Below are 25,421 nucleotides of genomic sequence, written 5' to 3' on the forward strand. Positions count from 1 at the left end.
GAGGTAAAACAAAGTCGTGATGATAAAACAGAACAATTATTCAAAATCTTTAGTTTTCCTGAAAGGAAAAGGCATAATACTACTATGCTGAAAATAAATCACAGCTAATTGTGCAAAACTATTTGGTAATCTCTTTCAATCTTATTACATATAAAACAGATGCTAATGATATGACTAAAGATCTAATGAAGATGATAATAATTTTGCCTGAGCAGATAAAAGACATTTGAAAGTAAAAGGAAATACTAGAAACTTGTCAAAAGTCTCTTCAAAGGAAATTCTCAATTCCATGTTTCCTATAGCCATATTTATCACTGAAAAAAATCAAAACCTAATTCAGTATTACTCTTTAAGGTACTATAAGTACAATCAGTGAACATTCTGTAGTTCTTGGTCATTCTCCAGTTTCATGATTTCCACCAGAAATTAAGGATGTTGTGGGAGTGTCTGCACACCTATCATTTTCTTATTTTGTAAATTATTTCCCTATGCTTGGGAGGTGACAGAGAACTACAATCCTTGGTTCTGGCACAGCGCTGCCCAATACTGACTGTGTGGCCTTAGGTGAGTCTTTTCACTTCTCCAAGCTTTAACTTCATGTGTAATATGCAGACAATGGAAGTGCCCAACTCATAGCATTATCATGGGCATTAAAAGAAACAAAGGCACAGAGACAACCATATGTTAAGAATTTAATTTGTGTGTGTGTGTGTGTGTGTGTGTGTGTGTGTGTGTGTGTTTGTACCAGGGATTGAACCCAGGGGTGCTTAACCACTGAGCCACATCCCCAACCTTATTTATTTATTTATTAAATTTTGGGACAAGGTATCACGAAGTTGCTTGTTAAGTTGCTGAGGCTGACCTTGAACTTGTATCCTCCTGCCTCAGCCTCCTGAGTGCTGAAATCACAGGCATGCACCACTGTGCTGGGTGAATCTAATGTATTTTAAATTGCTATTAGTATTATTTCAACATACTACAAATATTAGAATATAAAGACTCTTGCTTTGAATGAGCTGATTTTGCCCAAATTCCATCACTCATTGATTGTATGATCTTAAGAAGTTACCCATTTTGTTTGTTATCCATTTTCCTCATCTTTGAAATTACCAACCATAACAGGGTATTGGTAACGATAAATGAGGCTGGATGTGCTCAATGCTTTAAACTGCTGAGAAAATCTAAAAGTCTAATAAGAATGCATTCTCCAACAGTAATATAATGCCCAATTCCTGCTAGTCAGCATATCCTTGAGTACTCGTACCACAAGTCCTTGAGAAGTATAAGGAAATTGTTCCCTTTTCCCCAAAAAGGAGATGTATGGTAAATGAATAAACCTGCTTCCTCCACCACAGTGCATCTCAAAGCCCTAGCAGTGCACAGTGAAGCTCTAATAGGGGAGGAGGTCAGCTTGCAGTATTTCCCAGGAGGCTCCTTCCTCATCAGGCATCTCCTGGGAGTAGGAACATATTGGTGAACTTCTGCACTAGGCTCTGACAAGTGGGACTCACAGAGAGATCCCAGAATGGGGCTTCTGAGGTTCTAGATCCAGCGTGGAGAAGTGGACTTCAGCTTTTAGAGTTCTAAAAATGACATTGCAATTGTACTATGTGATTTGATATTCAAAAGCAAGAGTTTCCACACTGTGACTAGGTGACAAGTGCTTTGGAGGCATTGACAACAAATTCGACACATTGGTTAAAAAGAAGTTTCTTAATTTCACAGATAAACATTTAGGAAAAAGAACTTGTTTATGCAGCAAAAAATGTCTAAGACGACTATGTTGAATAGATGCTCAGAATAAGGAAGTCAGAGAAAAGTGGCCACTGACCTTTACTAATAATGTCAGGATATTGACGTAATGTTCCAAACTGCTGATTCTTAAGTTGAAGATAAATTCAGAAGTCTTTCCTGACTCTACAACACGCTGTGTTTTCTAATCTTGGTTTCATGTTAAACATGGATCCACCAATACTCAGATAAAGACACTGACACTGTCTTTTCTGTCTGAAGTCAGAACATACAATTTACTAAATACCAAGTTATATCAGTTATAGAAATTAAATTGGTAAACATCTTCCCTTCACACACATCTGTTTTCACTTTCACACTTATTGTTTAAAAAAAATCATTAAGAACCAAAAAGTTAGTGGAATGGGAGGAAAATTATAAAATTAATTTTGAGAGGGTCTTTGCCAAGAATTAGCATTTATCATGCATTTATTGTAAAAGGTAACACCTACAGATTACTCTGGGGGCTTTTTATGTTATCTTGATCTTTATAATCATAATTGATAGGTGATATTGATACTTTTTAAAAAATATCACATATATATACACACAGATACAGACATATAGACAGTGATATCTTAGACAACAAAGGTATATCCTATAGCTTATAAGACAGGACATTTCCAATGCAACAAATTGAAACCTACACACCCTTTCTTCACTATGTGTCCCTCCAAGTCTCCCTATTCTACATGTGAAGAAATGGAGGCTCTGAGAGGCAGAATAACTCAGCCTTTGTGGCTGAGCTGAGATCTGAGCCTGTCTGGTCTGACTTCAGAGACAGTGGGACAGAATCACTATACTCTAAGGGTATCTTTACCTTAGTCACCCAGCTCAAAGGTCAGGAAACTGAGGCAGATAGATTTAGAGCACTGCCCAAGCTTATATTACTGCTGAGCAGCACAACTGGTATTCAAACCAACAATACATTTCATTATTTGCAGTTATATAGTTTTTATCTCAAAATTAACTTGAGGAAAATAGTCATGTTTAATTCAAGGTTTCTTATAAAACTTATATGAGAAATCTCATCACTATCTTTTTAATTATTTAAGTACTCTTCACTAGACTATGAAGGGAACAGCCTAATGAGAGGTGACTGTTTCACCTCCAACAAAGATTGTTCTCTTTGCTTAGCACTCCTGTGGCTCCTAAAAGATGCTCTGTAAATGAAGCTGTCAGTAGATCAAAGTGCTGCTTCCCAAACTTCATTCTGCACACTGAGCACCTTGAGATCTTATGCAGGGCCTGGAAATTCTGCATTTCTGAAAAGCTCTTGGTAATTACTATTCTGCTGGTCCCTGTAAGGTATACTCTGAGTAGGAAAAAACTAAAAAAGTCCTCAATATTGATTTGAATCTTGAGGTGAATCTTTTTTTTTTTAAAGACACACCCAAGGGAGAGAGTAGATCATCATATTTTTTATATTTTTAGTAGATGTTCACAATACCTTTATTTTGTTTATTTAGTGTTTTTATGTGGTGCTAGGGAACGAACCCAGTGCCTATGCGTGCTAGGCAAGCCCTCTCCCACTGAGCCACAACCCCAGCCCCTTGAGGTGAATCTTTTTAAAAGTAAAATGTCCTTGATATATCAGTTTTATATTTTATTTTAACATCTCTTCCTAAAATTGGAATACATCTGCTTTTCAATTTTCCAATATTTATTTTCATTCTAGATTTCATTTATAAGTCCAAATCAGGCAATAATAAGATCCAGGATCTATATTTAAGCAAGGGTGGTATTTATGACACCTGGACGAGAACGTCAATTTAAGGAATTACTTGAGTGTACTGTGGAAAATACACAAGAAATGGAATGAGAAGGTTTGTAGGCACATAAGTGTATGTACTATAAATAAGAAAAGTGTCATCAATATTTACTAATCAGAAAATAGCAAATCTTAGTAGGGAAAGAGAGCATGTATAATAAGGTATGAAATACAAGTTGAGAAGAAAAAATAAACTAAATAAAACTCATATCACATTCCACAGCCTGGAAAACAACTGTTTTTGCACATTCTGTATTCTACGCTGCTGAATTTATTATAATGTGATAGAAGCAAATAAATTAGCTACAAATGGAAGTTTCAAATGTGTTATTGTTTCTGCAGCAAATGTGATCACTACTGAGAAAAACCAAAGACTATTAACTTAAAACTTGATTGCATAAGCTGGGCATGATGGCACATGTCTACAATCCCAGTGACTTGAGAGGATGAGGCAGGAGGATCACAAGTTCAAAGCCCCAGCAACTTAGCGCAGCCTGAAGCAACTCAGTGAGACTCTGTCTCAAAATAAGAAATAAAAAGGGCTGAGGATGTATGTAGCTCAGTGGTTAAGCATGCCGGGGTTCAATCCCTGGTACCAAAAACAACTTTATTGCATAAATAATGCTCTGACACTGTTCCTCCAAGACTTGTTTTCTTTCTTTTAGTTAATTAATTTTACTATATATCTATTTATTTATTTATTAATGCTGGCGATAGAACCCTGGTCCTCAGGTATGTCATATCTTTGAGCTACATCTCCAACAAAACCTCTTTTCTTTAACTTGCTCTCCCCTAGACATAAGCATACGATAGGCTTCTTTATGTGATGAGCAAGTGACCATATTAAGAATTAAAATTCACAGAGTCCGCACCTGCACACATGAAGTGAATGTGCCTGGGAGAAATGATTCAAGCTTTCTGGATCTCAGTTTCCTTAATATTCTTGGAATTGTTGGGACTAAATTAGATATTTTTAAAAACCACACACATAGTAAATCTAGATGCATATGAAGACAGGGGTTTGAAAATTTATTCCATGGGTTGGGGTTGTAGCTCAGTGGTTGAGTGCTTGCCCAACATACATGAGGCACTGGGTTTGATCCTCAGCACCACATAAAAATAAGTAAATAAATAAAATAAAGATTAAAAATGTATCTCCATGGATCAGCCAACGGGACAAGCAACCACAAGTGACTGCACACTTGAAGCCATTGAATGAAATGTTGATGGGGAAGTAGTTTAACTAGAAGACTATCATTCTACAAAGTATTTGCAGGTCTTCAGGAGAAAAGGCAACAATATAATGGAGGTATCAAACTGTCACTTCCTAAAATCATGGATCATTCTCAGCATCATTAAAAATATGTGCATCTTATTTTAATTAGAAGTGCTTGGTATGTTTACCTCAATCTAATTAAGACTTTAAGTCTAACTTCAGGTTTTTCAGAAAAAATATAGGGGATAATGACCAATGAGAAGAAAGCAGTCAGTACAATTAGAATGTGAGCTGTGTCATAGGACAGGGAAGCTGGCTTCCTCACAGGAAAAGAAAGGACATGAAGGTGAGGGTCAGTGGAAGACTGAAAATGATTCAAGAGATAGGACAACTAACTGCAATTTGAGACCTTCCTTGTACAAATCAAAGGTATAAAAGATGATGCTTAGGAAACGGGAAATTTGAATAGGATTTGACAATTAGATAATGTAAATTCAGTATTCTTCAGTGTGCTCATGGCATTGCAGTTCTGTAAGAAAATGTTTAAAGATGTAAATGAAATATTTAAGGAGCCAGGTACAGAGGCACATGCCTGTCATCCCAGCTACTTAGCTTGGGCAACTTAGTAAGAGCCTGTCTCAAAGTAAAAAATAAAAAGTTCTGGGGATATAGCTCAGTGGTAGAGGGTCCCTGGGTTTGATCCCTAGTACTGCAGGAAAAAAAAAAAAGGATAAAAATGTTATAAAATTTTTCATAGAATTTTAGTTTCTTCATAATAGACTTTGAAGTCTCGAAAGATTTTTAGACTTTGCTGAGCTAGTTGTGACAGCAGGTACAGAGCCATTTCTCTACCTATAGGTTTAGGTCATCTCCTATTTAACTCGTTGGCTTCCCAAGGGGCTAGCAGAAAATTGAAAAAAAGGCAAATCTCGGTTCATTTTATTCTCATAACAAGCAGTCTACGTTCTAAAGTCCCTGAAGTAGGAGCAATTCAATACATAAATCTCATGTTCCGGTGATCCCACGGGCTATTAAGTCTCCCCGTTTACTCCTTGAACTGAAATCAACCATGTTTCAATCTGAGTTGAACTTGCTTTTGTGAGACTCAATAAAAGGACTGAATTAAATCCACTCAACCATTTAAAAATTAAATGGCAAACACAGAAATGTTTGCCTGTTTTCCCTGTAGGAAATTTTATGCACTGGTAATTCAAACTTAACTGGACTTTAGTTTTAATATCCTTTTCTCTTGTTCTTCATCAGAAATAATAATGAAAACTCTTTTTTTGGTTCAAAAATACGATGCTTCATAAAAGAGTAATTTACATACAAGTTTTAGGTACATCCACTAAGCATGCTCAATTGCAAAATGGAGCCATATAATACTAATTTGCAAGGATTTTCATTTGTGATGAAAGAGAACAAAGACTGTGTTCTTTCTCCTTGCAGTAAGATGTAAATATGGTAGGCAGTGAATAAAAAGGCTATAATAGTGGTTATAATTTGATTTGGAAAATGATGATTATAAAACCAAATGTGGTTCTCAGACTTCAAATAGTCTAATATTTGACATTCAACCCCTTTAATATAAATTAAGAATCTCATCTAAAAAGGATTTAAAAATACACCTTACCTTTTTTTATGCTTAATATATTTAAAGTTATGTACTTTTTTCAAATAAAGTATGGATGAGCAAATTACTTCTAATTTCATAAGGAAGGAAGAGTTATTTGTATAATACACAGACAAAATTCTTGACAAGATTCATAGTTGATGTATCAGTCAAGATGAAAATTCTCCTTTCCCATTGGATATTAGTAGGAAGCCGTAAATGACTTTGAAATAAATCTTTTGGTTTAGCTAAAAGCAAATTATAAAAATAAATATCTGTAGAATTTTTCCAAATATTATGGTTAGAATCTTTTTATAAGTGAGTTTGAAAGAAACAGAGCATAAAAGCATGTACACCTGTATAATTTAATGAACAAATTCATTAAATAATAGCAAACAAAAATATGATAAAAAAATGTGCAGAGTATATAATAGATTGGGTATCCATGTATTATGGCTGTTGTTTATATTTTACACATACTTTATAAATAATTTCATGTCCATCTGATATTTAATAAAAATAAATAGTAGACAATAAACAGTGTATAAGTGTGTGTACACATATCTGACAACTTGGGTTAACACAGTACAAACATCACAAATGCCTAAATAGTGTCTCTAAATGATCACTGAGGTGAAATAGGTCCCTGCTGTCCTATACTCATTGCAGATCTTAGGGGTACACTGACTTACCTGGTCCAGATCAGTGTGCCACCTGCTCTTTTATTCTCACAACTGCCGGCACCTAACTCATGGCAGTTTGTAGCTGATGCCCAAAAGAGACTTCAGAGATTCTCAGCCCTTTCCAGAGTTGGAATTCAGTTATTTTCTTGAATACATGTGCAATGTTCTCTGAGGTTTCATAATAGTCCTATATATAATGTCTGCTGAAATTAAACAGTTAGCCTTTAGCTCATTCTTTCAAACCTCAGCCACAACATGACTGCCTCAGCAAATGCTAACTCAGGAAACAGCTTTTGGGAGCCTATTCTCCACCAGGCACTGTACTGGGTGCTAGTGGTAAAGTAAGAGACTCCTACTCAGATGGACATGGTGGCGCATGCCTGTGATCCCAGCAGCAAGGGAGGCTGAGACAGGAGGATGAGAATTCAAAGCCAGCCTCAGCAACTTAGCAAGGCCCTAAGCAACTCAGCAAGACCTTGGCTCTAAATAAAATATACAAAAAGGGCTGGGAATGTGGCTCAGTGGTTAAGAGCCTCTGGATTCAATCCCCAGTACCTCCCTTCCCCCCCAAAGAGGCTTCTTCTCACTTTTGCTCTCATGAATTTGAGAGAATCCCTCAATCCCTCTCTAATCTCCAAACAATCCCTCCTCTTCAAACCTGCTAAAAGGCAAATCTGGTAGTTGGTTCAGTGTACCAGGGCTTACAGTTTCAACTTCATTTTCACATTGGGTTAGAAATCACCATATGTTCCACCCCACCCCCAATCAAGTAAGTTTCCTCTACCCCACAAGGCAAACAATTACTTCTTAAAAATATATACAAAGCAGAGAATGAACATCTGGAACATGACAACGACATGACTCTTCAGTTGCAAAAATACAAAATTACTTCACAGTCTAATGAGGAAAAAAAAAAGAAAGAAAGAAAGAAAGAAAGAAAGAAAAAAGACCTGAAATTCTAAAAAATATAGTTTTCTTTGCACCCCAAATGCCAGACTTCTCATACAACCAGAATGAGTTTCTCTATTTTAAACCCATACTTTCAGACGTTTTACTTACAAACAACAGTTGAATTAGACACACAGTTTCATTATTCTGCTGCTTCCAGGATTTAATTCTCAATGAGTCAGGTGTGAGTCTTTAATGGGGCAAGGACTGTTTCACTGGGTCCTCACCCCTTGAGCACTCTTCCCCACTGAGCACCCAAAGATGCAGGCTGCTGTTCAAGGCACAGACCTCCTCGTGGACCTTATATTCAGGTAGGGGGAAGACAGTCCAATGAAAGAGGTTTTGTGCTCTAGAAAAAACTGAAAGAAGAGAAGGGGAAGATGGTGTTCTGGGAATGGAGGGAGGGTTTCATGTGGTTAAGGAAAGTTCACTTTGAGAGATAACATATGGACAAAGACTCAAGGAAGAGGGAGCCATGTGGATATTTGGAGGAAGACTGGTTCAGGCACAGGAAACTACCTCTGCAAAGACCCCAAGGGTAGACGGGTGCCTGACCCCTTGGAGAAATAGCAAGAAAGCCAGTATGGCTGGACAGTCCTGAATATGTGGGAGCATGACAGGGAATAAGGTAAGAGAGGTGGCAGAGGAGGCAGAAGCCCTAATATTTTTCAAACTAATAGTAATAAACAGTAATGCTGAGTAAGGTAGCTGAAATTTTTGAGCTTTAAATATATACTAATTGCAACACCAGACAGGTTATGTGCAATATTTCCTTAACAAAGAAAACAATCCATTGCTCTAATATGTCTAGAGTTCACTCTAAGCTTTAGGAAACACAAAGAGACAAATCCCAAACTCTTTAGGATGTATTGCCATGACCAAGCTTTCTTTTATTTTCTGCCTTAACCTGATCAAACCTTTGTCATGTATTTTAATAACAAAAAATACTAGAAGAAATACATAGATGGATATGTTTTCATAGTCTGCAATTAATTAAACTTCCCCAAGCATCTTAAAAATAAAAATATAATTTCTTATAAATGTCAGAAATTTTACTTATTTCCAGGTTGTAGGGGTTCCCACCCCACTCCCCGGGGTGGATGTGGTTCAAGTCTGTCTCAGTACTTCAAGGTTAAAGGGCTTAAATTATGAGATGAAAAGTTAATAAATATAGTACGGGGCATGATTCAGAGTTCAAATCCTGCTTTAATAACATGCTTTGAGCTCTCTTGCTTCCCTATGACATCTCTCACTCTCTCCTTCCCTTTTCCCCTTACACCATGAACAAAAAAATTCCTTTGATTTGTTCACTGAATCCTTTAACATAATGTCTTTCTTAATGTTTCTGAGTGTTGCAAATTATGTCTACTAAAACCAAGAGACATGGTACATATTGTCCTGCTGGTACATTCTCTCCTTTCTGCTATACTTCATTTAAAAGGCATCCTTACATGTAGAAATAAGCGTGCAAGAGAGCTGGGCTTGAAAATTTAATTAGTGGACACTGTAAACATACCTTCATAAAGAACTTTAGTAGGTTCTTTACTACTTAGTTTCCACTAACTAGGAAATGGTCTAAAAATATCTCCTGAATACAAAGAAGGTGTTCAGTTCAACTCAAGAAATATTTATTGAGTGCCTCTGTCAGATGCTAGAAAGACAAAGATGACAGTCCCAGTCACTACCCTCAGGAACTCAGAAGACTCCAGGGCTGACTGAATCTCAGACTTTTTCCTAGACAGATAAGATCAGGGAAAGTCTGGGGGGAATGTATACACTAGTGTAGAAGGTGCCAGAATAAACTTGTACTTACTTTTTAAAAAGCCACTCACCTAAAACATCAGATATCAGTGGAACCCACGTCTAACCACACACATATGACTGAAGACTGAAGAGCAGACCTTCTAAGAGTAACAAATGAGCAATTGTAAGCATCCAGGTTTTCAACTGACACTTAGAAGTTTCTTCAGAGGTTCAACTGATTATTTTTATTTCCCCCCACTACTTAAATCAAAAGAAGGAAATTCTTAGTACCCATTTGCAAATATTTTTGTAAAGAAAGAATTAGAGATTTTTAGTTTGTGCAAATACAACAAAAGAATTAAGGATATTTTATTCTACAAAACTTACATGAAGGTAGTAAAGCAGGACTAAACCCAATCCTATGGATTTATACAAATTGAATCAAAATTAGTGGTCAACTTACATGTCATATTAAGTTGACATGTAACTTAATATGGAAGTTACATGTCAAAAATCATGTGAAATAGTCTATGCAAATATCTAATTTTACTTAAGTGGGTCCAGAAGAACAGTGTGAAAGATTAAGCTGAAGTCAGCCCACATTGTTCACCAAGTGCCTAGGGCTTAGCAGGCACACCAGGAGGGATGGACACTTTGTAAATAAATTCAACAAAAGCATGATCTATATCAAGCAGCAGTCACACAAAGAAACCAGCATAACTTCATAGGGTCACCAGACCCTAACAAACATGCAAAAATTCAAAATAATTTCATTGATTAGGCTTATAAATGTTTGAGTTAGATTATGACATTTGTTTCCTGAAACATAACAAATGAATAAAAGTCTATTACACAAATGGTAGCCCTTCAGCCAGCCCAACCCTAACATTTGAAAATGTTTCCACCATCTCAAAGGTGATTTGAATCAGAATTACCTGGGGGAACTTTGTGAAATTGCAAATTCCCAAGCCCCACCTTCTAGAAATCTGATTTAAAATAAGGGACAGAGGCTTTTTAAAGCCTCCAGAGAGATTAATTATCAGATAGGTTGGGGAGCCTGGAGAACCAAGAAGCCTCACATTAAGTTGAATCCATGAACAAGAAAGGTAAAATACAAAAAAAAAAAAAAAAAAAAAAAAAAATATATATATATATATATATATATATATATATATATATATATATTGTGTTTTTTTTCTCACAAGAAATAGGCTATTACATTAAAGCTGCCCTCTTCTAAACAATGAGAGACCTGATATCATGTATGACCACCATTCAACTACACACCAGGAGCATACCTCAACTTTTAGTGGGTATCCATGCTTAAACTTATGAACACTTGAAAAATACATGACCAAATGCTAGTCTGAAAAATCACAGATGTAAAAAATAAAATTAAAAAAAAGAAAAACAGAACAAAACAACAAACAAACCCCCAAACAACAAAACACTGACTATGCCTCTTTGCTTAAATAAGATATTTTTCTTTTTATACTGAAGATGTTTTTCAGTAAAAGACCCAAATATAAGCTTTACTTTTTTTTTTTTTTTTTTTAGGTGCTGAGGATGGGACCCAGGGTTCCTGGCACACTAAGCAGGTGCTTTACCACTGAGGTACATCCTCAATCCTAACTTTACCTTTTGTGTGTGACTACATACCTCCATCTTTACTGTCTTAAAAAAATTCCTAACTATATAGAATGTTTTGCAAAAACCCAAAAGACAATATTCTCTTACATCAATCTTTGACAATAAAGTCTCAAATTTAAAGCTTGGTAAGAATCTAAACAATCACACTTCCCAGAGAACTGTTCTACACTGTGCCCAGTTAACAGCCTGGATGGCCACATGGAAAGAAAAGTGACAGCTTTGGCCAGATTAGTGTGGAGACATACTTTTGGATAAATTGGTAAAAATGTACAGTATAAAAGATGCATCTTCAAACAGTGACCTGAAAAAAAACTCTAATACTTCAAACGTCCATTGTAAAAATCTTGTATATTTAATAAAACTTTACATATTTATTACAAAATTTACCATATGTGTTATGGTGACTGTCAACAAAGTAACTTTGGGGTTAGTCTTTTGACAAATTGGTATGCAAGAAAACTCAGGAACCACTACCTACTGGAATGGATGGATGATTTAGTGGAAAAAGTGCCAGCATTTGGTTTAGCTTTGAAATTTGTTTCACCAAAAAACACAGCGGTGACGGGAGCTGTCAACTATTCTGCATAGACTACCTGCTGCTAAATAACCTGTTATACAGGGGCAAAAGCAAGGGAGGAGAGGAAAGAAACAAAAGCTAAAAAATACTTGACAGAAAGCTGGCCGGTCTATCAAAAAAAGAACTAATTTGGGAGGATTAATGAAGTAGAGCCACCTAGGGCTGGTAACTAGTTTCCGGCTTCAGTCTGGTAGACAGAGAGAAGGTAAACTCGGTTGTGGGTTAATGAGTTCCAATTTGAAGTCAGGTCTGGAGAAAAGGTAGTCTGGTCAGGAGGTGACACTCTCAAACACCCTAGAAGGATCCGGGCCAAGCAGGACACTCGTGAGGAGAAACGGTCTGGCCGCCTGCTCGGAGGTCTACCTGGGGGCGGGGAGGTGGGGGTACCCTCCCCAACCTTTCACCAGGAGCAGACAAACGCACACGCCAGGATTCCAGCGCCGCGCGGGAGGAGCGGCATTGGGAGGGCCCAGCCGCCCAGCCTGAGCAGTTGTTCAAAAGGAGACTGGAGAGAACCGACCCTTGCACAGACTCTCCCCTAAGGCGACCCCTGGGCCAAGTCACTTCTCACCGGGCCGGCAGAGTCAGAAAGTCTGGAAACTGTGTGATCTAGGCTGGGAGACAGGAAAGAGAAAGTGGAGGGGCGCCAAGTTGATTTTCTCGTTTGGTAGGGAAGTAAGGAGTTTGTGGGGGAGCGATCGGAATGCAGTAACTTATTTTACCCCGGAGCCGCGGCCTGGCAGAGCCAGCGCCAACAGTGTAGGCAGCCAGCCCGACTTCCTCCCGCGCTGGGTCTCTGGGGCCGGGCCTGCCCCGCAGCCCGCCCGCAGCGCCCAGGGTCCCCCTGTCCGCCAGACGCGCTCTACTCACCGAGCTCCTCCGCCTGCAGCCAGAGCGGGGCGCAGACAGCGAGCAGCAGGGCCAGGAGGCCGGGTCCGGGAGCCGCAGCCAGCGCGTCGCCGCCGCGGGCGCGGGGCACCATAGCCCCTCCGGGAGCCAGCTTGGCAGGCTCGTCCTCCCTCCGACCGGCCCTGCGCCGCCGCTGCCCCAGCCGGGCCGCCTCCTCCGTGGCCCAGCTCGGCGCCTGGATGGGGCGCCGCCGCTGCCCGGCACCGAATCCCATTGGGGCGGCCCAGCGCCCAGTCGGGCGGGGGCGTCTCCGGTCCCGCCCCGCCCTGCCCCGCCCCGCGCTGCGCTCTAGCCCCCAGAAGAGGGAGTCGTATTCCTAGGCGGTGACCCGAGGCGGGACCGGGACTCCCCTCAGGGGAGCTCCCTTCTTCGCTTCCCCGCCTCGCCTGGGCTCCACCTGTTCCATCACCTGTGAACCTGGGAACCAGAAGAACGCCAGGTGGAAAGACCAGTCCAAAGCCTAGTTGTGCGGTCATATTCCACGGTGTCTGAGCGCGTGGCAGGCGCTGCAGCAGAGACCCTTATCCTTCATGACTTTGCCAACTCGGTGGGGGTGGCATGCCAGTGATAGCACCTGAAATAGTTTGACGATAGGATGTTGATGGTGGCAAGTAAAATCCAGTTTAAGTCTCCCTATTCATTCATTCATTCATTACCTTCATTCAAAGTTATTCAAAGTTAAGGCAGTGTGCTAAGTTCAGGTGGCGCTTGCAGACATTTAAAATGATAAGGCAAGCACAAATGACATTAAGTGACACGAAGGGTGTTCTGGTAGCACATTTAGGGAAATCTAATTAGATGAATGGTGAAGGGGCTACGGGGCGGGGTGGGGATGGGGGGTCTACCAGAAAAGATCTCACACTAAGTGGCATCTAGGCTAAGACTTGGGGAACCCGTGCGACTTGGAAAAGCAGAACTTGGAGGACAGAAGTAAGTAATCGGCAGGGTGTTCAAGGACTTAGGGAAGAACAGGCTGAGGGAGCGAGTGAACACGTGGGTGTAAGGCCAGAGGTGAAAGTCAGTGTACAGTGTCGGGTCTAGAACTTGTAGCGCCAGGCAGGCCACGAAAAGGATTTTTAACTTGGTGCTCGGTAGCCACCGAAGATTCAGACGGAGCAGTGACACGGTTTGATTCACTGGGTTGTGACTGACAAAGGCTTGGGGGAGGCATCTTGGAAGAGTGAATTACAAGCCCATTACCGAGTAGTTGAATGGGGGTAGTAACAGTGTAAATGGACGAGGGGCGATTACATACTCGTTTTAAGGACTCTGATTTCTCTAAACTTCTAGTGGTCTCTCAGCACTTCCACTGCGCAAATTCGTAAACTTTGCACCGCCCGGTGGTGTACTGGGGTGGTTACACCTGGAGTGCACGGAACGGGTGTACTGTGGGAGGGCGGAGAGGAAGCAGCAGCCTCTCCAAGGCCGAGTATTGGTCTATCACGTGATCTATGGATAACAGCGAGGATCTGCTTTCATACATCCTGTTCTTTTTGCTTCTGTTTTTATTTTTTAACTTTTGAAATTGAAAATCAGAATTGTCTTTGGGACTTTGCTTTCCCAGAGGCAGCGACCTTAGAGTGGGAAACAAACAACAAAACCTTGTCCTTTAGAAATGAAACCCAACCAAGTGATGAATCCTGGGTCAGCCACAGACTGGAATTTGATTTTTTGGGGGCCTCAGTTTTATTGGGGAATGTACTTAACTCTCCTGATGGTTGCAGATGAAATTAGTATGTATTTAAAGTTCTAGTATGTGAAGGAGGTACATTAATAGTAGGCTTAATCATGTTTAAATTGAAAGTAAATTTATTTCCATGAAAATAATGGTCTTTGAATGTCCTTGTGTGCAACATACATACACCATAAAAAGACACCTTGGGGCATGAAATCCCTTCCTAACTCCAGCTTTTTATTTTCTTATTTCTCTTCATTCTTTTTTAAGAAAGTGAGTTTGGACAGCTGCTGCCAGACTCTAACAGGTTTGGCCCTGTGAGATATGTAGGAAGCAAAGACAATGGGAAGCATTGTTTACCAGGGAGGAATTCATAGAGTGCAGCAGGTGGGCTCCCAGGGATGACCTTTCCCATTTCAGCCAATATCTTGATAGGAATGGCCTTATCTTGCTACACCAAAATCCTGAGTAGGATAAGGAGAGAGATTTAGAATCTAGTAATAATGAGGAAACAAAAAGACCAGCTGGATCCTATTGTTTTTCATATACTATTCTTTCCTCGAAATATAAAAGAAAATTTTTAGTTAAGAAAATCATAGTAAAAGAAAAACGTGAAGATACAATACATGATAAATTCTATTTCTGTATATAATAAAATAAACAAAGCTTATTAAATTAATATACATAATTCACATAGATTTTTGTTAAGCTTATGTGACTTTTAATCTTGAGAAGATTCCATTTTGAGTTTTTAAAATAATGCATTTGGGAACCTCTAAGCCAAGTTCCAGTAAAACAAAAATAATCTATCCACAAACATCTCACTAAGATGCAAAACTTCCCTAGGGAAAAATCTTTTATAAAGCTACTTCACATTTAATCCTTTCACCACTTATCATCTACTCTTTATTTTGCATATCTCTTTGCAATTTATGCTTATATTTTCTAGCTCTTCTGTAAAGATAAGAGCTGGTCAGGGCCTGCCTTATTTTATATATAAAATATGTGCTCTATCTTGCTTAAGATAACAAAGCAAGATATGGTAAGATACAATTCAAGCAGAACTGTAAATGTAGTATGATTCTAAAATAGTTAGAAAGCTTCAAAAGAGTTTGTGGTTCAATTTGATGACCTTGTCAATTTTATCCTCAACATTTAGTAACTCTGATTTTGACTCCATGAAAAAGAGATCTGAGATATAAAATTGAAACTCTTATTTACTTTCTCAGTACTCTCCTCTTTTCCATTCAATTCAGTGCATATGTTTTAAACATTTTCTATTTGCAAAACAACATGGTGAAGGTATAATGGAAAGAAATGCAATTAACATCCCTCTCATTTATGATCTAATAATAAAAATTAAAGAAAATTAATTAAATAGATTGATAAGTTAAATGATAGGAGATGTTCAGGGTGCTATGAGATCACAGAGGAAGGGCATATAAATCTGGATTTTTAAAGTCTAGAAGGGTCCAGGAGGGAATAAGATAGTAACTAGAAGAAAAATAATTTTTGTCAGATAATTGAACTTGTGAGAAAACTCAGAAATAGAGGTCACAGGGTGTTTATTAAGATTGGAACATTAATTCATCAGTGAGCTTGAGTCTGAACCAGTGTGAGAGGCAGGAGTAGGATCTGAGACCGCTGGGAAGAGAGAAAGTGAAGGAACTTATTCAAATGTCCATTTTAAAGAAATCACTCTAGCTGCAGATTGGGTAATAGATTGGAAAGGGAGGTAGGAGATCAATTAGGAGTCTGTCACAATTCTCCAGACCGAAAATGATTGAACCTAGATCACTTACACTCAAAGGGGGTCCCCAGACCAGCAGCCTCTGCATCCCCTAGGAGCTTGCTAGAAAGGAATACTCATGTCTCCAACCCTACTTGACCTTTGATCACAATCTGTTTTTTTTTTTTTTTTTTGTAGCAGGGATTGAAACAGGGGTGCTTAACTACTGAGCCACATTCTCAGTCCTTTTTTGTATTTCGTTTAGAGCTAAGGTCTTGCTGAGTTAGTTGCTAAGGGCCTTGCTAAGTTTTTCTTTTTTAATATCTTTATTTTTATTTATTTATTTTTATGTGGTGCTGAGGATCAAACCCAGTGCTTCACACTTGCAAGGCAAGTGCTCTACTACTGAGTTACAAACCCAGTCCCCTTGCTAAATTTTGAGTCTGGTCTTGAACTTGCTATCCTCCTGCCTTAGCCTCCCAAGCTGCAGAGATTACAAGTGTGCACCACTGTACCCAGCCAGAATCTGCATTTTAAAAAATTTATTATTTTTTAGTTATAGATGGATACAATACCTTTATTTTATTTATTTCTATATGGTGCTGAGAATTGAACCCAGTGCTTCACACATGCTAGTTAAGCACTGTACCACTGAGCCACAACCCCAGCCCTGAGAATCTTTTTAATATGAACACAGATCAGGATAAAGCCATGGTCATATCTGAGAGACAAAGTACAGAAAACCAAGACATGTTTAATCTTAGGGTATAGGCAGGGGGAGAGAAGAAGGTTTAAATTCTAAATGCAACACTGAAACTAATTTGAATCATCTACATTATTTCCTCATCTCGAGCTTCCTATTGATTTTTTAAAAAACTTTTGTTGCTGGTGTTCATCAAGTAACTATGTCATCTAAGCTCCAGAAAGGATTCTTCTTAAATGCTATAGCTCACTGTGTCAAGGTATTATCCTCTAATCCTCTCTTTTGTGGCCCAGAAACTTGATTTATGTCAATGTGTTTGATTTGGGGATAGTGCTCTGTGATCAATTTACACACACACAAGTATATAAACTGGTATTAATATCTATTAAGAATTAACAGTGAGAACAGTAAACATTCTCCTTAGCCTGAAAACAACTTTGGAAGCTAGAATTCAATCTCAGCATTTATTAGATGAACATGAAAGAAAAGGAAGGCCAATTATTTGAGTGGTTCTGATATTCTAAGGTAACAAAGTAGAGAATCCTTCTCACTGGATCCTTCCCACTCCTCACCTTTGTTAAAGAAAAATTATTTTGACATTTGTAAACATGGAATCCAAACTTTATGCAGGGCTATTGTAATAGGTGTGAAGGCTAGGGCCACAGGTAAGAGCTCAGTTCTTTAAAAACAGTCAGGAATTTCCAACCAATGGGCAGAGTGAGGGGATCAGAGATGGAAAATTAATTAGATGAGGCAACTACATAACTACATAACATAACATCAATATGTTACTTTGCCTCATAGGTCTTCCAGCCTTTAGGGTATTCTATAAATAGCCCAGTGAAAATATACCTACTCTTGGGACCACGATTTGGAAACAGTTGTCCTAGAGTTGTCATTAAGAACTAATTCAGATTACATACATGAAAGTTCTTCAAATACTATGTTTTGAAATGGCACAAAACTTATTTACTGAACCTATTGTTTTCCAAATGTATTTGAAATTTTGTTTTCATTTTTGTTTTTGGATGGTGTGGAAAGAAAGTGGGTAAATATATGTCCCCCGCCCCTGCAAGTATACTCAGTGAACAGAGATGAATGAGGGCAAGATGCCTTTATCCTTTTGACTTCCCATTACCAACTCCAATAGCTTGTTTCTGCTGTCTCTAACTCTGAGTGAGACTGAGATGGAGGAGAGTTTGGAATGTTTAGTAGAGCAGGTAGAGGAGACCTCCAGGCTTTGCTGTCTTCAGTGTTCCCATTTCTAGTTCTTGGGACTCAGGATTTCACCATGCCCTGGGTGATTGGCCTGTGTGAGGAGGGAGGGAGTAGAACTTGGAAGGGCTTACTTCCCTCTGGCAGACAGAGCCAGGGTCCTTATAAGTCTGGGAAATCTTCCCATAACTATGCATGTTTATAACAGCACAACTATCATTTGGAAACCCCAAGATAAAGTAGAAGAATCCTCCATTTCACCCACAGGGGCAGCAAATGATTAAGACCAGGGGCCAGGTCTCAGGAGGGTCAGCTAAAAGATTCAGGTACCTTACCCTGCTGAGAGCCATAGCCAAGTAGGAATGGCGCATGGCATTTTTGGTTGAAAGGTGATGCCAGCAAGCCATTGAGATGATAATGATCATGTTAAGATGTGCATTCAATTGGAGATTAGACGTAGGAGGGTTAAGGAATTCCGGAGGAGGGATTTCCTGTTGCTGTAGTGTGTCCCGGGAGAAGGCCAGGACGCCTTCTGTGTGTGGCATTCGCGGGAGTTTTGGAAATAAAGTTTGTTCCTGCTTGAGTGGCTCGTGATTTTGTGCCCAGCCAGACTGCGGCAGTACCCTTTTTTGCTCTGGCCCCTCCATCTTAACCTAGAAAGAAGTAGGAAGACGTGGAGAAGCAGCCTGGGAAGCAAGTGGTCAACAGGGAGAGGACGGAAGCAGGAATGCCATATGTGGGGTGAGGGGCTTTAGGGTGCAAAGCTTAGTCTCTCCAACACTTGAGGCCAAGCTTGATCTTCAAACCTTTAGGCTGTGACCAGTGAGAGATTAAAACCAATGTTTTTTGAGCTGGGGAGGTTGAGAGGAGGGGATAGAAGAGCAAAGCAGCCCACAGTACATCTTTACCCCAGTATCCAACCGGCATAAGCTCAAGTAATATATGGCACAGGGAAGGCCCTAGACAAGGAGTCAGAGAACTAAGATCTAGGCCTGGCTCCACACACTGTTCCCTGGTAAAAATCCCTCTTCCACTTTGTTCTTCAGTTTATTCACTTATTTATATATTTTTTGAAATATTTATTTCTTAGTTGTATTTGGATATAATACCTTAATTTTTATTTATTTTTATGTGGTGCTGAGGATCGAACCCAGGGTCTCGCATTTGCTAGGCATCCACTCTACCACTGAGCCACAAGCTCAGCCCCAGTTTATTCATTTATGCAGAAAAGAGACTGGACTGGAAAATCTACAATACTTCCTGCTTGCCCATTTGAGATGCTATTCTGATGCTCACTTGAACCTCTAGGGAAGAAGAGGCAATCTCTTGGGGTCTCTGGAAAACATTACTGGAATTTTAAAACATTAAACCAAATAGAAAGAACAACAACAACAAAAAGCTTCTTGGGAAGAAGTGTTCCAGTGCCCTGGCTTCCCACTCTGAGGGTCTGATATTCAGATCTAAGGACTGAAGTTACCCCAGAATAGGTATCTATTGTGGATTGGGTGGGAAGACTCCCAGGGAAATACCCAGGAATGCTTTGCAGTGTCTGCAGTAGGGAAGTTATGGTGCACAGTACAAATGAGTGATTGCCATGCACAAGACTCTCTGGTGGGAGTTTTCGGTAAGGAGGGAGGTCCTGTACATGAAGGATAGGGAGTATGCAGGAACTGTACATTCTCCTCACTGTTGCTGTGAGCCTAAAACTGCTTTAAAAGTAAATTTTACTGATTAAAAAAAAAAAAAAAAAAGAGGAATCATGCATTTTTCTAAAGTCTTTTACCTCCTACTTTCACAAATTGTATCCCAAGAAAGGTCTTTTTGAAGAATTGAATTGAAATATTTGAAGAATTGAATCTTGCCACGTTTGGGGAAAGACAAATTTTAGCTTTTCAAAGAGGATTTCCTCCACCATCTTCTCTGAAAATCTTAATGTTTCTGTCATAGAACTTGAAATGAACATGACTCTAGGTCAAATTGAGATGATCATAGGTCAGAAGAAAATAAAGAAAAATCTTGAAATCAAGAAGTTGAATAATTAAAAAAAAAATTCTGAAGTGTTTTATCCAGAAAATCCTCTTCGTTAATAGATCTTTTCTTAGAATAGAGAATGTAGGACTAGGAAATCTAGAGTACCTCATTCTTGGTAGCAGAAGTCCCATCGGAAGCCAGGTCATCTATTTCTACCTTCCCTCTCCTTGCCCCCCTTTTTTCTTACCACTCTGTTTTTATATCTCAAACTTAACCAAATAAGATCTTTAATCCTATAGTTTGACAGACTGTGTTAAAATATGAAATAAATAGTTAATCTTCCACCCCCTGTTTCTACCTTTCCCTCTTTGCAGTTCTAAAGGATCTTCCATTCTTATTTTATGAACCATGTTACAAAGCTTTTCCCATTTTTTTTTTTTTTTTTTGTACCAGGAATTGAACCAAAGGGTACTTAACCATTGAATCACATCTCCAGCCCCTTTTTATTTTTTATTTTGAGACAGGGTCTCACTATGTTGCTTAGGGCCTTGCTAAATTGCTGAGGCTGGCTTCAAATCTTCGATCCTCCTGCATGTGCTAGCTACCATCCCTGGCAGTTTTTTCATTTTTATATTCCATAAATCTCTTTGAAATGTTAATAAAACACATCTTAATAGAGATTTACTTTTTAAGAAGAGCTATTGAACAGAAACAGCATTAATCTAGTCTTATTTTCTAAGCCAAGGTTTTCTGTTCCACTTGATTGTGAACCCAGTTTGCATTAATTCCTAAATCTTCCTCTGTGAGGTGGATACACTTCACTCTCCTCCCAACTAACAATGGAACTTGGAATTATTTACCATTCATCAGATTTGGGTCCTGATGACTCATCCCATCTCTATACCCACATTCTCAAGTCTCCTTTTCCCTCAGTTACTAACTATATCTGAGATTCAGAGAGCAACTTTAGGATGTCTGAAATCACTAAACCCTCCCTGGAGGCCAAGCTGATCCTGATTTTCATTAGAAAATCCATAAGTCCAGTTGATTTCTAATTAGAGACACAATAGAGCACCATTAAAATAACAAAGCACATTATAAAATGTCACAATGTTGAAAATTGTTGAGACCAAGCTAAAGGTCAAGATGAGGCCTTAGGATTAGGATGGGGATCTCCAGAGACAAATAAACAAAACCACCTACTTTGGAAACAGAGTCTACTCACTCATAGAGTATGGTATGTTTCCTGCTATGCTTTAAATGTCAATGCTCAAAGAATAAAAGTACAAGAGTGGAAATGATAGGTTGTGGAACTGAAATTTTGTTGGGATCTCAAGTACTCTTACACAGTGTATTAGGCTGCTTCTGCTAGTGGACAAGATTGATGAGATCATCTTAGAACAGCCTTTTCCTTTCTACCTGCCCACCTCTTATGACCTTAAGCTTATTTTCCCCTTTGTTCTTTTGTATGTATTATCACAGAAATTTCATAATCTTCTTAATCCACTCCACAGAAAATTTGCTCTAGAAATTTACTATGTGATCTATGATCAAAATACATTATATAGAAGGAAGCTAGAGGCTGGGATTGTGGCTCAGAGGGAGAGCACTCACCTCACATGTGTGAGGCACTGGGTTCAATCCTCAGCCCCATATAAAACTAGAAAAAGATAGAAAAAGCTATTGGATTTCTTTCTGCAAAGATGGAGTAGACATTTTTTTTTCTTTTCTTTCCACTAGGTACAATTAAAAAATAAGAAGACTTTGGAAGGAAAAGAGAGAGCAGACTGCTTAGAGATATGGGGACCTGAGGAATGACACAATAGTGACTTCCCTTGGTTTTCTTCTTGCTTTACATATCACAGAAGTGGAGCTGGAAAAGACTGTAACCAGCAAACACCAATGGGTACAACCAAACAAGAACAAAACCAAATAACAAGAAAGAACAAAAGCTTATTCTCTCTAGTCAAAGGCCAGAAAAGGGTCAGCAGAGCAAAGCAAAAAGCTTTTAACTAGTAACTAGTCTAATCCATCCAAGGACCAGAGGCAAAGCTGTGGCCCTGCTTTCATTCATATCATCAAAGAACCCTGCCTAGAGAAAGAGAGCTAAAACAGAAGGATTAAATAAAATCCGGAGTCTCATAGCATAATAGAAAAATGTCCAGGTTTCAGTCAGTCATACCAAGACCCCGAAAACCTGAAACTGAATAAAAAAAAAAAAATCACACAAAGATTATAAGTCAGCCATGATAAAAATACTTCAAGGAACAAATATGAAAACACTTGAAACAACAGTAGCAACAAAATAGAAAGCCTTAGCAATAAAATAAAGCGCATAAAGAAGAATCAATTAGAATTTTTAGAACTAAAAAATGCTATAACAGACATTAAAAACTCAGTGGATGAGCTGAACAGCAGAATGTGAGGGAATAAGGAAAGAACTGTGAACTGGAATAGAACAATGGAAATTGCCTTATCTGAACAAAAGAGAGAAAAATAAGCAAACATACAAAACTGAACAAAGATCATTAGCACAGCTTCAGGGACCTGTGGGACTATTACGAAAGGTCTAAAACTAGTACCATGGGAGTGCTAGGAGAGGAAAGAAAGATCATGGCTGAAAGGATACTTGAAGGAATACTGTCTGGAGCTCCCAAATTTAGTAAGAGACAAAACAACCAAACCAAACCAAACCACAACAGAAAAACCCTACAGTTTGAAATGATGAACAAACCCCAGGCAGGATAAACCCGAAGAAATACATGGCAAGAACATTATAATAAAACCTCTTAAAACTGAAGGAAAAAAAAAAAAAACCTGAAAAGCAATCAGAGAAAGGCAACACCTGTGTATAGGGAGAAAATGATTACAATGTCGTCAGAAATCTCTCACCAGAAATCATGGAAGCAATAAGGAAGTTGCAAGGGTGGTACCTCAAGAAAAGTCAACCTGGAATCCTATACCCAGAGAAAATGCCTTTCAAGAATGAGAGACAACACATTCTTAGAAGAAAGAAAGAGGGATTTTTCTCTAGCAGATTTGTGTAAAAGAAGAGCCAAAGATATTTTCTAATCAGAAAGGAAACAACAACAAAAAAAGAAACTTTGTAATATTAGGAAGGAAAAAAAGAATAGAGTATCCGAAATTATGGGCAAATAAAATAAACTTTCATTCTTATTTGGGATGTTTTAAATTATGCTTTGGGGCTGGGGTTGTAGCTCAGTGGTAGAGCGCTCGCCTCGCACGTGTGTGAGACCCTGGGTTCTATCCTCAGCGCCACATAAAAATAAATAAACAAAATACAGATATTGTGCCCGTGTAAAACTTAAAAAATATTTTTTAAAAATAAATTATGTTTAATGATTGAAGCAAAAATTATAATACTGTATAATGTGGTTAAAATGTTTGTAGAACTAATGTATAAGATAATTCTATTGTTAATGGGATAACTAAAGGCTAGTAAGATTTCTATACTTTAATTGAAAGAAAAAATAATGGCAGCAATAAACTATAATTAAGATCTCTATGTCCAATTAGGCAGAGGGACGTGAAGGAGGGGAGGGGATATGGGGGTAGGAAGGACAGTAGAATGAATCAGATATAATTACCCTATGTACATATATGCTTAGGTGTAAACTATCAAAACATGTCCATAGCTTTATGTGACCGGTGTGATTCTACAACATGTACAGTCAGAAGAATGAGAAGTTATACACCATTTACTTATGATGTATCAAAATGCATTCTACTGTCATGTATAAGTAATTAGAACAAATCAAAAAGATCTATATGTCCATATCTATCTCTTCATTACATACCTACCTAAAGTATCTAATAAAAAGTCTTATAGCTGGACGTGATGGTGCACACCTATAATATCAGCTACTTGGGAGGCTAGGACACAGGATCACAAATTCAAAGCCAGCCTGGGCAACTTAGCAAGACCTTGTCTCAAAGTATGAAGTTAAAAGGAATGGGAATGTAGCTCAGTGACAGAGGGTCCTTGGGTTCAATCCCCAGTGTCACAAAACAAAATTTTAAAAAGTGTAAAACACCATATAAAGAGATATTCAAAAACACTTAGATGAAAGCAAATAGAACTCTAAAATATGTTCAAGAAAAGGATAAAAAGTCAAGAAAAAGAAAACAAAAATATGCAAATGGGAGAAAACAGAAAAACCATAATGGCACACTTACATGTATTTCACAAGCTCAGCTTGTTCTGTCAATAAGAAAATTCCTTCAAATATAAAAATTTAGGCAGGTTGAAAGTAAAGAATGTAAAAAATATGCAAATACTAAAGAGTAGTGGGAGTGCCTATATTGTCTGATAAAATGACTTCAAGGCAAAAATTTATCAGATAGAGAAGGATATGATTAAGAAATCAGGCCAATCCATCAGAAAGACATAGCAGTCCTAAATGTACAAATACCAACAACAGAGTTATAAAATTTATGAGGAAAAAACTGATAGGAGAAGTAGAAAATACATAATTATGATTAGAGACTTATGTCTCAATAACTGATGGAACAATTAGGCAGGAAATCAGAAATTACACATAACTCAACAAGACCATGTATACAGCACTTCACCCTAAAAAAGCAGAATATACATTCTTTTCGATCATCTGTAGTACATATACTATATGCCAGGCCATAAAATAAACTTAAACCAATTTAAAATTATTGAATTCATACAGTATATTTTTTTATTAGAGTGGAATCCAACTAGAAATCAATAACAAAAACTTCAAGGATTTAGAAAAAGAAGAGCAACCTAAAACTTGGTATGATTGATTGGCACTATATACTAGTGGTAAACATGTAGATATCAAAAGCAAAAATACCATATCAGTTAGAATCACTCAGAAATAAGATGCTTAGGTATAAAGCTATCAAAACATGTCTAGGGCTTAAATGCTTATATCTAATAGAAACCAAAGAAGATCTAAATAACTGTTGAGTTATTCTTTATCGGGAAATCTCAACCTGGTAAAGGTGTCAATTATTCTGAAACTGGTATATAAGTTTAATGCAATTCCTATAAAAATCTCAACAATATTTTCATAAATATAGATAGGATTATCTAAAAATTTATATAGAAAGCAAAGGAGCTAGAATAGTTAACACACTTTTTTTTAAAAGTTGAATTAAGCAGGGAAAATAGTTTTTTCTCACATCAAGACTTAATGAACAGTTATAGTCATCAAGATTGTTTGGTACTAGAG

At 38.3% G+C, this 25,421-nt stretch overlaps 1 protein-coding gene across 3 annotated transcripts in view; it reads right to left on the bottom strand.

Annotated features, from left to right (window-relative positions):
- Positions 1-13,063, bottom strand: part of Dcbld1 (discoidin, CUB and LCCL domain containing 1) — a 60,021-nt gene extending 46,958 nt beyond the window's left edge. For all 3 annotated transcript variants that reach the window (XM_076858314.2, XM_076858315.2, XM_076858316.2), the window contains exon 1: positions 12,862-13,063. In XM_076858314.2, coding sequence (XP_076714429.2) covers positions 12,862-12,973 — 112 coding nt within the window. In that variant the 5' untranslated portion in view covers positions 12,974-13,063. The remainder of the gene's footprint in view (positions 1-12,861) is intronic.
- Between the last annotated feature and the right edge of the window lie 12,358 nt (positions 13,064-25,421).

This window comes from Callospermophilus lateralis, chromosome 6, assembly GCF_048772815.1.
Source record: "Callospermophilus lateralis isolate mCalLat2 chromosome 6, mCalLat2.hap1, whole genome shotgun sequence".
Lineage (NCBI taxonomy): Eukaryota > Metazoa > Chordata > Mammalia > Rodentia > Sciuridae > Callospermophilus > Callospermophilus lateralis.